The sequence below is a fragment of the Calypte anna genome, chromosome 6, assembly GCF_003957555.1.
Source record: "Calypte anna isolate BGI_N300 chromosome 6, bCalAnn1_v1.p, whole genome shotgun sequence".
Classification (NCBI taxonomy): Eukaryota; Metazoa; Chordata; class Aves; order Apodiformes; family Trochilidae; genus Calypte; species Calypte anna.
The window spans coordinates 2,159,616-2,173,954 of record NC_044252.1 but is presented as its reverse complement, the minus strand read 5'-3'; the positions used below and the strand labels follow the sequence as shown (position 1 = coordinate 2,173,954).

Sequence of the window (14,339 nt, the reverse complement as noted above, 5' to 3'; positions counted from 1 at the left end):
GAGGCACAGTAGAATAGGATAAACACAACCAGACTACTGCTAAAAAACACATTACACATCATGATGTAAACAATATTCATGACAGAGATAAGCAAACTCTGGAACTTGCAGCAAATTAAGCATTATTTTACCTGGATTAGAAAAAAAGCCCAAAGGAAACTGACAAATCTGCCTTTCAGACACATGGCAGCAGTGTGTTTCTTACAGACAGGAAAATCTGTACCAACTGATCTACCAAAACACAACAAATATCTACCAGGATTTCCCTCAGTCAAGTTACAGGTTGTTTTCTTTCTTGTATCCTACATGACAGCTTGATGACTGCTCTAAGTGGAAGAGGATTTGTAGCTGATTTACATGCAGGACTGTATTCCAACAAGGTGTTTCTGGGGCCTGGGGATGAGTATTTCTTGTGCAGTCCAAGACTTGTGCAAATACATAGGAAAAACTTCAGTTTTCTGAAGCCTAGCTGCCTTTGATGGAGACTGACAACAGTTTAAAGCAGCAGTTTCCCACCTACTAAGAGAAAACAAAATACCAGAACCCTGAAGTAGTTCCCACTCATTTTGTCCTACATAGCAGATACAGCAGAACTGACACATGGCAACACTGACATAGCAACAGAACGTAGCAACAATTTCCAAAGTACAAGATCTCAAGTTACTCAGAAACCAGGAGCTGTTGTTCTTGCATGGAGAGATGAAAACCACCAATTTCACTCAGAGTAAAGCACTAGAACCCTGTATTCCAGTGTTTCTACACATACTACTTGAAGGCCTTAACCAAGGCTTAACTAACCCTATTTATCCTTCCTTAGTAAAGGGGGAAAAAACTAGCAAGAAACCTGAATTCTCACAAGGATTTTTCCTGTGCAGATGCACACACACACAGATGAAACAGTCCACTCACAAGCTCCACATACAGTCAGGCAAACTTCATGATTTTTAAGGGCTTATTGCTAGATTAGAAGTGGCCACACACGTGTGGATGTGTTTGGGTGCATGAATGCAGAAGTCAGAGGTTCAGCACAAGGTTTGCATCATCTTGTGACCCAGCAGCAGTGACAGAGGTGACAATTCTATCATTAAGTCACAATGCAAGCACCATGTCTGTGGCTACCAGAAACACATATATATAACACCACCTTCTATAGGAAAGAAGTTTCATACATTAAATATTGACAACCTCGTAATGTATTAAATACATATTTATTCAATATTTTATTAAGATTATTAAAAAAAATAATCTTAGATACTCTTTATTTTCACAAGGTGTATGCAATTATGATGAGTAACCTACACTTAGGCTCTAACAGCCCAATCCAAACCCCATCAGCATCAATGGGCTTTAGATCAAGCATGTGAGAACACTGTAACAAACACTGTTTCAGGAGGTAATTCCCATGCAACATCAAACTATGACAAGACACAAGAGGCTAAAAATGGCTCATCATAATTTATTTTATGTTAAAATGTACAGCTTGGGGGGGGGGGTGTTGGGGTTTTGTTTTTTTTGTTTTTTGTTTTTTCTTTTCAGTTTTTATTTTTGTTTCTTGGGTGATTTTTTGTGGTTTTTCTCTTTTTTTTTTTTTTAAGTGACTGACTAAAAAGATAACAGATAAATACAAGAGTGTCACTGGGTCCTATTTTTACATGTATCAAGCCTCTTCTGTTCGGCCCTTACAGTCACTCTGTACAGGTACAAAGGCTACAAAAAAGTAAGCAATATAAACAGACACAAATAACTTTTGCCTTTTTACATGCGATCTGTAAGCTTAGTTTGAGCTATTCACACGCTACTGCTCTATTTTTTTTCCCTTAAAAAATAACTCCAATATTTTATAAAGATAGAAAAATCTACAGATGGAATGAAAATGTAAAGTTAGAGGCATTTCCATAAAATAGCAACTTTACACCAAATCCACTACTTTTTTTTTTTTCTTTTAAATCCTGCCAAGTATTTGGACATATATGAAAATGTTTCAAAACTTGACAAATAAACACTGAGATGTTTCAATCAACAAAAAAAAAAAACATAACAGCATTTATAAAACAGAAAGCTGCCTTTTTTCCTACCCCAGCCCAAAGAAACTGGTCACAAAAATGGAAGAGAGTCTCAACTTTACACTAAACATACAGCAATAAAACCCTCTGAACTAACCAAAATGTGAATAGCTTTTGCAGCTTTTTTTTTTTTTATTATTTTTTACAAGTTTCATAATTAACAAAAATATAGTTCTGGTTTTTTGTTTTTTTTTTACCCCTCAAACCAGGGTAACCTAATCAAGGCAAAAAACTTAAGAAATGGCTTACTGTTAAGCACAACACTTGTACAGTACTACAAAATGCACTGTCACTAACAAAGACATTAGCGGCATGCGGAAGTGTCACCTTCAGAAACAAAATAATAATACAATAAAAGAACTGCTAAAAGGCATTTACATGTGGGGAAAGGAGAGAGAGAGAGAGAGAAAAGCTCACGATCCAGTACTGTCTTGATAGTTTTGGAGTCTATTTATCCACATTTTTAATGGGAGCAGGCACATAAAATGGCTCTGAACCATCAGCTGCTGTGTAATTGCAGTTCATAGAAAGAGTTCTTCCTTTCCAGAGAACTTCAAGCTCAATGACATAAACAAAGAAATGGAAAACCACCTAATCCCCCCCCCCCGAAGAAAAGTTAAAATTCCACAAAGTTAAAAAAAGAAAAGAAAAAAAAAGACAATTAAAAAAAAAAAACCAAACCAAAAATCAACAGAAACCAAAACAAGAAATAAAGAAAAAAAGAAAAACTTGTATAAGGCTTTCTGCTGCATACAGCTTTTAAATGGTGCCAACAAATGTTTTTTGCATTCACACCAATTGCTGGTTTTGAAATCGTACTCTCCAAAAAAAGGTATTTGTGCAGATCAATCCGATATGCCAGTTTGGAAGTCTGTCCCTCCAGAGGGCCTACCTCCTCATGTAGGATCCATTAAGAGACTGCTTTGACATGCCTGTGTTCATGTAGCCATGATGCCCCGGAGGGGTGTACATCATGTTACTGTGGGGTGCTGTCTGCATTGGTTGCTGTGCATATGGCTGAGTTCCCATCATCCCCATCTGCATCTGCATAGGGTACTGGGGGGTTTGATTCATATACCCATGATTGCTGTGATAGCCACTGTTCATCATGGGCTGGGACATACTGTAACCATTCATGGCATTGAGGGTGTTCATGTTCATGTTGACCGAATTGACGTTGTAAGCTGGGGCTGGCATCAGGTTGACACTCATGTTCATGCCACGCTGCATGGTTAAGGTCCTGCCGGGCCCTTGCATGGCCACAGTCTGTGAAGCACGCCCATAAATCTGGGGCTGGTGGGCTGCAGCAGCGGGTGGCAGGGGAGTGGATTTGGTTCTTACAGAAACGTGACCTTTGCTGGCCATCTGAGTCTGCAGTCTTTGGGTGTGGGAGATTCCAATGTTGGAGGAAGTCATGTTCCGCTGCAAAAGGGGAGGTGGCAAGTTCATGGGAGGAGGAGTGAGGTTGGGGGGAGGGGTCATGGTAGCCTGTGCTTGGGGTCCTCCAGGAACAGCATGTGGAGACTGAGAAAGCTGAACCAGCCCTGTGTTACTTAAGGGGGTGGACAAAGAGGCACTGTTTGCATAGGAAGTTACAGCAGCTGAGTGGCTGTAAGGCAAAGAATGATCCATCAGCGTGTTAGTTAACTGCTGCAGTTTGGCAAGGCTGAAGGTGGCAGATGGCTGTGAGTAATGCCCCGCTCCAAATTCACTCTGCCCCATCCTCTCATACAACCCCAGGTTGGCATTGCCAGCCTCTGGGATCTCTGTTAGCTGCATAGGGGGGGTGAAATTCGTGGCCATGCTGCACTGGGACAGCTGTTGGTTGCTGCTCGGAGGCCTTTCCACGACACAACCTTGGGGAGATTTTACATTACAAGTAGGGGGGGAGCTGATGTTTGTTTGTTGCATCATACTGCAGCTTCCGTTCATGCTGGACATCTGCTGTGTCACTGCACAGCTACTCTGTGTCAGGTTGCTGGACGTGAGGCTGCTGTACGAGCAACTGTTCTGTGAGGAGCTGTTCCCACAGATGCTGCTCCCCATGGTCGAGTCGTAGCTGCTGGGGTTTTCGTAGTTCTCTGTCGTGCTCTCAATGCTCCCCAAGTCACTGAACCCGCTGTCCACCACTTGCTGGGAATGATCAGAAACAGAGGGGACGTCCATCATGGGGCTGGTCTCCATGTTCTGGAGGGACGGCACGGAAATGGCACTTTGATCCGGGCTGATCTGAGCATAGCTGTTCTCCAGAGGGGCCACGTTGGGGCTGTTAACAGAACGGACTGACTGGCTGGGATGAGAGTGCACAGATGAAACCGGGCTGCTGTGGTCAGACTGCTGGCAGTCATCCAGCGTGGTCATCTGGGGACTTTGGTCATTGTGGGCATAGTTTTGCAAACTTCTGCAGGCCTCTTGAGTCTCCGCACAGTCCTGAAAGGTATCTTCATGCTCACTTGCTTCTTGAGTTAGAGACTGCACTGCTTGAACCGTCTCTGAGTCGATCTCCATGGTCTCAGAACTCTCTCCCTTGAAATCGGAATGTAATTCTTCACCAGCTTTTTGGTCCTGGGTGTTATCTGCATGATCATCATCAGATTCAGGCACCGGGTCTGAATCCGTAGCAAGTTCTTTCTGGTCCCTTTCACACTCATCAGCTGCAAGGTTAACACCACAATCCATTAAGTCCTCTTGATTTGAATTACCAGTTGGAACATTTACTTCTAAAAAAGATTGCTGTGTTTCCAGCATTTCTTTGAAAGCCTCACCAGGCAGTTCCTCTTTCTCCACTTCTGTTGAACCCATGTGGCTATCATCTTCATCATCTGCATCATGATCCTCATTGTGAGAAGGTTCTTCATCCTCCTCCTCCTCCTCCTCCTGATCATCCAAATGCACAGACTCCTCTTTTTGCAGAAACACCTCTTCTCCTTTGTCTTTTTCTTCATCTTTTGAATCGACTCCACCTTCTTCTTCCACATTCCTCTCCTCTTCCCCAGCCTTCATTGTATCATTTTCTTGCTTTTCAAAGGGTTCACTGGGTGGATGCAGAGGCTCAGGTTCTGCCTCTTTCACCTCATCATCTGGTGGTGGCAATGCTTCCACAGGCTCTTTGATCCCTTCCTCCATAAGAGCAGGAACTGAGCAGGGTTTGTCTTCAGCTACTTCCTTTTGCTCCTCCACCAGCACCTGATAGTCAGGCTCCATAGGAGTCTCAGGTGGAGTGTAGAGATTAAGCTTAAAGCCAGGTTTTCTTTCTTTGCTTTGCCTCCATTTAGATGCACCACGCTTCACTCCTTTGGGCCAACCCTGCTTGCTCTTCAGGGGTTCAAGATTGTCTTTAGTGCTTTCTTCCAATACAGACACATCCTCTGTGTTATCTTTGGGAAGCAAGAGAGACAAAAGAAGAGTCTTAGCTTGCACAAACTAAGCAGTATTTTCAAACATAAAGCCAAAAGTCATTTATAAATTCAAAATGTACCACAAAACAAGAGTGATGAACAGAACTCAAACCACAGAGTGACAAAATACCTACAGCTCCAACGCACAAGTAAGTGAAGTCCTTGTTTGGTGGCCTTTTACAGTGACCACCAGAAACACAGCTTAAATACTAGAAAAAATCCTAGAGATTTAAATCACAAGGTATGTAGACTTTAACCCTTTATAGATACATAGAACATAAATACCTGAATATGTAGACCAAATAACAGTTACAAGATGGGAGTCTAAAGCTTATAATGATGCTTTAGTACCAACAATGAAAAAAAAGTGGTTCATTCACATCTTCTCAGGGGCAGCATCTCATGACACAGCTCACAATACATGACAAATGCCAAACTACAATGAAATTAAAGACAGTGTGTCAAAACACAAAATTAATCCCCTGACTGTGAAAAGCTACCCAGACACATTCACTCCTCTCCTGTCCCCAGATAACACAAATACAAAAGAAAAAGGGAGACTCCTCAGGATACACCATGCTGCACTTGGGAGTGCAACAGCTCCAGCAACATCCCTTTGCCAAGTTGTGCCTCTCACTGTGGTGCTCTAGCAGTCTCACAGTCAATTAATGTGATGACACGGTCCATGGACAGCTACACAGTATCAGTCTAGTTAAAGCAATACAAACCTGACCACTGGGATGTAGCTGGAACACTCTGAATTTGATGCTATTAGTTTAATTTGTTTCTGCTGAGAAGCAGGAAAAAGCTGTAGTATTCTAATGTACCTGTAGCACTGGCTTGTAACAGCACCAACATCCCTAAGCATGGTTGCTCTAATCACACAAAAACTGTTAAAAAAAGGAAGTCAGATCCTCAGTTGATGCCTCAGTTGAGGATGGCCAAAATCGAACTTCCCATGCAATTATGAAAACACCAAAAATGTACCCACTGGCTTACTAGAGAAATTACAGAGACCTGAGAATCTGGTCATTCCTTCTGGAATTCAAACTTCTAAGCCTCATTTGGGAGCCAGGATGTCAAGGGAAGAGCATCACTCAGAACAGCTCATTAGTAGTTTCACTGTCTATCTGTCCATCCGTTACCTTTTCTGTCAGGAAATAGTCTTGAAACCAAACCAGATAAGCAGCTCTGAAAGAACACAGCTAAAACTGTTCCTCTTGTGTGGGGGAAAAAATAGGGATCAGAGTCCTGAGGACACACCGTGCCCCAGAAACAACCAACATTTCATTGACTTACCAACAACACTAAATAGAAAGATACTTCTGTAAATCAAATCTTAATTTTTACTTGTGTCCTTTCCCAAGGATACAAACCCTGTATCAGAGTATTCCAGTGATACTCCTGCTCTGCTGAGTATGAAGTGCCCTGTTGCTGGGACATGAGAGTTGGTTTTGGCAACGTGACAAGACCACAGTGCCTCAGACTGGAAAATATTTGTCTTTGGAACACAAAAACCAGATTATAATAATAATGGGTCAGGAAAAACAAAACAATAAACACAATAGAAAAAAAAAATCTGAAGCCACCACTGAATTCGAATAAACTATGTGAGATTAATGGCTCCAGTAGCACCTCTAAGCAGAAAGCATTATTAAGACAAAAAGATTTTCAGACCAAAATGGCTAAACACATCTCATGACCTGATTTATGATGAAAATAAACAATTCCTTTGAAGGCCACCTGACAAATTTGTGCAGATTAAAGAACATTTTCAGCTTACTTGTACAATTGTCATCACTCCTGTAACAATGAATATCCTTCTCCTCCTTCTCCTGCTCTTCTTCCTCCTCCTCTTCCTCCTCCTCCTTCTCCTGTTTCTGCTGCCCAGGCTGGTACTCAAAAGGTTTTCTAATCACAGGCTTCAAGTCATCGTCCTCCCCATCCATCTCACAAGTAGGTTCCAGCTGTGGCATGGGACGCTCTTCATCTGAGTTATCAAAGGGCTCATTCAACACCTCTGTTGTTTCTGAGATGGTCTCTGTTGTGACACTGCTGTTGATCCGTCTGCGCTTACGGCCCCTCTTCTTTTTCAGTATGAAAGGTCTCTGAAAAGAAAAAAAATCACAAGCATAACTCTTCCTGCATTGCTGATGGGTTTGTTAGCTGACTCTGGACACATCAAGAAATTCTTGTCAATTCAGTTTACAAGAATCTATTTCTGCATTTAAAAAATCCTTACTGTGCAACAAGAATCCAAAAACAAAATGTCTAAACAGTTAAAAGAGGTATCTATCTGTATGTGCACACAAACCTTCTGCAGGTGAAGTGACTTTTTACCTTCTTCTGACAATATTTTCATAACAATATTACATAAAATCGTAACTTACACATTTTTCCAGTGCAGATTTAAAATCCCCCAACAAACTTCACAAGTATCACAATTTATTCTTCTCTAGTTCTGGTTTCTGCTATTGTAGAAATAATTATGTACATTGAAAAATAGGTAACAGCAAAGGAAGTGCACACCTCAAGCTTCACAGGGGTCTCAGCAATACAGTAAAAGAATCCTACAGCTGGCTGCTACAAAGGAACTGGTCAAGGGTTCTAATTATTGTGCATTCTCACAGATTTATAGTTACTTTCAGATTTGCTCATTTAAAGTATAAGCAAAGGGACAGCCCAATTCCCTCACTCTCATCACTGCTACCTGAATACATATGCTGAGTGATGGAAATTTTTACAGTGCGTAGCTTACTAATTTAAACCATTCCAATAGTTGATTTTTTCCAACAAAATAAAGCATTATGTAAACACTGCAGTAAACAGAATCTAAACTTTTAAATCTCTTGGAAATTAGAAGAATACGAGTTAAAAAAGAAACCAACAAAAAACATGACTTTTGTTTTAACAGCATCTGCTTTTGAAAAGCAGCATTCCCCTTGAAGGGGTTTCTATATTAAAAACAGTAAGAAGACCAACCTCACAAGCTGGACTCCATCTTAAAATGAAAAAAAAAAAAAAAGAACCACCAGCAAAATATTGAACCAATACCAATGCCAAACAGCAGAGGGCAATCACTAGTTTGAAAATTAACAGGAAATTCTGCTTTTGGGTGTCATTGGTATTTTTCAGTCCTGTGAAAAATTCAAGAGATAAAACCAAACTGAACACAGAGGAAAAAAGAGAGGAGTTGTTTAGTATCCAAACAACACATAAAGAACTGAAAGAGTCTAATAAATGTTATAAAGAAACAGGTTATTATTTCAATGGTAATGATCTGATTGAGATTAGAGAGGAATGACTTTAAAACCACTGAAGTGACACACCTTTCTTTTCATGGTCAGTGACTGTGGCTTTGTCAGCCGGGGAGGTGAACTCTGCTGGTTTTCATCTCCACCATCCTCCTCACTGCTCTCCTTGGACTGCTCTGTGGATTGCCCTCGTTCCCCCATCACTGCCACACTTTCTGGAGACCGCAAATATTTATTTTTAGATTGTACTTTTGCAGGTGATTGCCTACTATTAGTTCTCGTGGAGAATATTTCTTGCTCTTCCTTTTCCCAGCAGCTAGCTTGTTCCATCAGACGCTCAGCCTGAAGGGTTGAGGTTAAAATAACGGGTCACTGAAACAGCATTTACTTAGCCACAGCCTTTACTTTCACCTAAAGAGTTACAATAAGTCAGCCCTGATTAGCACCGATGGCAAACCTAGCAACAACGTTTCAGCTGAATCATCTAAGTAGCTCCTTCACAACAGTTAGGATAACAAACCAAAGAAGATTGCATTTCATGGGATATTTAGCACTATTAATGATGCAGCGAATTGATTTAAGTCCTTTAGCACTACATTACATGCCCACTGACATGGATCACTTTGAGCAAGTTCATAACACAAAGAATCGATTGACACCACAGCCCCTGAGCTCTGCACCAAATTTGATCTGATTACATGCTCTTCAACTACCTCCAGAGTGATAAATACAGCTTCATGACAAGTGATTCATGTTTTAAGTTTTCATATTCATGCCCCCAAAGTTGCCATGCCTTCCTGCACTGCTTCCAAAAATTATGCATTGCAGAATCATCACTATCCTCTCTCATCAGTGCTGGTCAAAGTTAAAACAGCTCTATTTAAGACAGCCTCATGTTGAATATTCACAGTGATGAAATCCAGAGGAAAGGAAATTAAAAAGTTTCAGCTATTACCTCCTTTTCAGCTTCTCTCTCTTCTTCAGAAACTGCAGCATTAGAAACTAACAAAGGAGTCCACCTCAAGCTTTCAGGATCTACTTCATTGATACGTGGATTCGCTTTCAGTTTCTCCATATGACTTGAAATCAGCTTTTCCCTTCTAATAATTACAAATCTACAATCCAAGAAAGAGCAATTTATTTTATTAAGTGAGCACCTAAAAAAAACCTTCCTACAGTTTAAACTCTTCAGCACAATAACCTGTGAAAGGACTTGGGTAAATAAATGGATAGACCAAACAAAGTATCAGCTGACAGATACAGATAACACACACTGCTGACTGTTTACCAAGAGAAAAGTGAGGAAACAGTTCATGAAGTGAAAGCTCAATACAAACCATCACTAGGGAAACAAGAGGAAAGTAAAGGGTTTTGTAGTTGACTACTCTAAATCCATGCAGGAGGTTTCATGTTGGCACTACAGTCACTGTCAGGACAATTTTAATATGACTTACAAGCATAAATAGAAAACACTGTGGATCACCAAGGAAAGAGTAAGAAAGTCATTAATATTACCACTGAAGGTGGCAGCTGACTGGACCAGAAAGCAGGTCAGAAACACAGGTTTTCCAATGAAGCATAAAAACATACCTTAATCCTATGCTGATGTAGTAGAAAACAACTTTAAATGACTATGAAACAAAGTAGCATAACAAAAACAGGTAAAGCCTAACACAACAGCACAGTATGCTAATATACCAGCACATATCCCAAAGTCTCCTGTTACAGAGAACTATACGACACCAAACAATGCAAATATGTTGGGTTTTTTACCTATCTTCTCGTTTATCTATCATGCTATGCTGCTGCAGGGTTGTGGCAATGTCATGTGGACACATTCCAGTAGCTCGACTCATCCCTTTGATGCTGATTTGTTTCTCATGGTGGCAGTTCAGGTATTCTAAAATGACACTTTTCCAGTAAGCCAAGTACGAGAGACGACCCAGATCAGACAAGGGCTTCTCAGGGGATCCTGCTTGACCCTCTCTTCTAGAAAGTAAATAGCCTAGAAGGAAATAAAACAGAATGCCATGTTGAGATGGTAAAAGAATTTTAACTACCCTTAAGACAGTTGGTATTAACAGAATATAATCAGTCGTACTGAGCTTTAACCATAACTCATGCAATTAAATAAATCCTACCAACAAAAGAAACTGGTTTTCATCATTATAGTGACACAGAAAAGATTAAATCCTTTCGAGGGACTCAGCTCTTACTGGAATCAAACCATCCTTCAGATCAAAAGACAAGGAGGAAAGAAAAAGCCAACACATTTCAGAACAAGTCTCATCATACATTATCTCATTTAAAGCTACAAATATCTATTCAGAGAACCTTCTAAACCTCAGTTATATCCCTGAAGCCAAGACTTTTCAGGAGAATCTCAAGAGGAAGCATCATGGGTAGTATCAGTTAAGTCAGTTTTCTTCAAAAAGCCCCAGGTGATGTGAGTTTTTGATTAAAGAGTTAGTTGCTGTATTTCAGGTGACATCTAACTCAGGTTGAATTACTGAGGAGAAATAGTCCAAAAATCATCTCTCAATTTACACTACAGAACAGTCACATAATTCCAGTTTGCAGTCTCAAGACTGTGACCAATACAAAGAAAAGAAATAACACAATTAACAAAATGTATCCTTTCACAGTCATTCATCCCTCCATGATACATACTCTGCACTGTGCTTTTAGAAACACCACCAAAACATTGGTAAAATGTTTAAACACCAGGCTCACAAAAAACGTTTTCCACCATAAGCATGGACAGCATCCTTATGGCATTGCATTATTCAAAGTAGTTTGGGATCCACCAACCTCTATGGCTCTTTTTCTTCCCAATGTTCTCAAATACCTCTTTAAATGAAATACAGAACACAACAAAACTCAGTTGGAATCCCTCTCCTTTTGTTTCTCTAAGATTGCTTTGAAACCTATCTAGTATAGCCATGTACACCTTTGCTAAACAAAACCTCCTGATTTCTTAACAAAGTTTCTCCTCACCAAGTTAGCTATAAAAAGCATGATTTACATCCAGGTTTGAGTGAAGCAATTGCTGCTTCCTTATTTTTGCTGCATGCTCTACCATATACATTATATAAACTAAGAAATGCACACATACATATATGTTTTCTCTACCTGAAATAAATCTCACTATTTTGGGACAATACAAGAGGTCCACAACACAAATGGTATCTAGAAGAACAGAGGATTTTCTGTCTTATCTTCTGGGCACACCAGTAACAGTATCACAAAATTAAAAGCAAAAATACCACTAATGACTTCTAATTCTTGCCTTATCTCCAGCTTTCATAGTGAAGCAACAGGCTACATGTGATGTACAGTCTTTGAAACCTCTTCTCATAGTTCAAATCTTTAAGAAGATAAAACCTTAGGAGTTATGAGAGTTTTGCATGACAAAAAACCATCATGAGAAAGGCAAAGTTAGTAGAAGATACATGTACTGTATGCCTTCAACACAACAACAACAGGCACTAAAACATACATTTAAAGACATGAACTTGAGCAATATCTTGTCATTTCAATCTACAGCACTCCTAATAGGTAACTCTCCTGAAATAACTACAGCAGAGTCACAAACAAACTTAGGTGGAAACTACAAACCCCTCAGTCCTGTCCTTCCTTCCCTCCAGCCCATCTGTGTTTGGGTTGCACTTGTTTGTGTGGATGCAGGAGAGCAGGGGCAAGTGTGGCTCAGTCACACACAGAATTAGTTATCAGAACTTAAAAGCAGTATCACTGCAAAAGCATTGATTTTTTTTATGTATTAAAATCCTCACAACACTATTACCACACCTGAATAATCTTCCTAGCATTTTTTAACCCAGCACATCAGGTGGTATTCCTGGAATAAGTGAGGACTGAGAACAAGGGCATGGAATAAATATGAAGAACTGAAGTCAAATCCATTAAATTTGGCTTCAAAATTAAGCCTATTTTGCCACTGCAATTCACCACACAGCAAAACACAAAAGCTACCTTAAATGGCTACAATTTTGCTCAAGCCTTGACTGCACAGAAAACCCATTTTTAAAACAGGTTCCAGCTCACAAACAGGAATGCCACAGCTTAGAACAACTGTCAGGCTGTCAGCTCTCACAAAGCCACAAAACAGCTACTGAGCTGCTACAACACACAGCGTGTCACAAGAAGGTAAAACTGTCACCAGGTTCACTCTGCCTATGAGACTTGTCATCCATGTGCATTGGTATTCAGGACCTGAATTCCAAATGGCTCAGCTGCCTGGGAATCAAGGACAAGGCAGACAACAAAGACAGAAGCCCTGTTGCAGTTCTAAGGAAGATGCTTGCTCTCCAGCTGGGCACTAAGGCCACTGCAAACAAATTAATTTGAACACCTACACAGAATTGCTGCCGATGCACAACTAAATTCCATTTTGTGCCTTTGAAGCTTTTCAGCTATACCAACAATAGTAATACACCACTGATCCTATAAATAAGCTTTAAGACAGCTGCCAGTGTTGAGTACCACATCATCAGGTCCAGTTCAACTTGCACCTGTGCAGCACAGCCCTTAAATGACAGCTTGCTGCCAGCAGTTTACCTAGAAACTTTAGGAAGTTGACTTCCGCAGTAAGTTCTCCTACCATGAGCTAATCTAATGGTAGCAGCAGAAGTTTCAGGACACAGCATATGTAGAAATACCTATAGACAGTATTTATATGGATCCTGAAGCACCTGAGCATTTGTTATGTGACTAATACCAAGCCAAATGCTCCATCATCTCTGTAATATCATGATGATACAATTCCATTTCTTTCACTCATTGCTGTAGTTGCCCCACTCCTTTGTCTTTTCTGAAGATGCACACTAACATTTCCCAGTTTGCAGTTACTCAGGATGTTCCTCAATTGCCACGACTTCCCAAAGATGAGGTCTCCCAAAGGGAGAGGTCTCTCAATCACATCAGTCTTTTCCCTTGGGTGAATCTCACCTGATCCTACGAATCTCTATGTGTCCATTTTACTCATCTGTAACTTTATCTTCCTCTACCATGGATGGCATCTCCCTCTGCTCCTTAAATTCTGCCACACCTGAGAACTTGTCAGTGAAAGCCAAGGCAAAGAAACCTTCTGAGACCCCCACCACACCCTCAGGTTGTCACACAACACCTCCTCCATTCAGCAGCAGGTCCATGTTCTCCCTACTCTTCCTTTAGCTGTCCAGATACTTGCAAGAGCTCTCCTGTTGCTCTCCACATCCTTCAGTTTTAACTCCAACCAAGCTTTGGCTTAATTCCACTCCTGCACATATAACCAGTACCTTTTGTAAACTTCATTTTTGCTCAAGTCAGAAGCTCACAAACACCCTGCAGAAATCTGCTGGATTGCTTGTACCCTGCTATGCTGTCCTTCCAGCAGAGCATTTCAAGTAGTTCTTGAGAACAAGGGTCTTCCACCAGCAGGTGTCTTCCACTTGCTTGGGAGGTTCATCCTCTTCCCTTTTTGGTTAGGCTGTCTGTAAGTGCCAGAAGCTGGGAACAGCTCAAGATCTACTTCTCAAGAGGCCCCTTCTCATAAAATTGAACCTTTCTGAAAGTTGTGAGCAATAGCTTGCACTCAAAAGACTGCCCTTAGGTAATCAGTACTG

General features: G+C 40.7%; 1 protein-coding gene across 1 annotated transcript in view; it reads right to left on the bottom strand.

The window, feature by feature from the left end:
* Window positions 1-1,560: 1,560 nt before the first annotated feature.
* The window catches only part of LOC103537723 (histone acetyltransferase KAT6B), a 40,229-nt gene continuing 27,450 nt past the window's right edge, over window positions 1,561-14,339 (bottom strand). The window contains exons 11-15 of the mRNA XM_030453416.1: window positions 10,489-10,720; window positions 9,671-9,830; window positions 8,791-9,057; window positions 7,245-7,569; window positions 1,561-5,440 (exon numbers count right to left, since the gene is read on the bottom strand). Of these exons, the coding sequence (XP_030309276.1) occupies window positions 2,952-5,440; window positions 7,245-7,569; window positions 8,791-9,057; window positions 9,671-9,830; window positions 10,489-10,720 (3,473 nt within the window). The 3' untranslated portion in view covers window positions 1,561-2,951. The remainder of the gene's footprint in view (window positions 5,441-7,244; window positions 7,570-8,790; window positions 9,058-9,670; window positions 9,831-10,488; window positions 10,721-14,339) is intronic.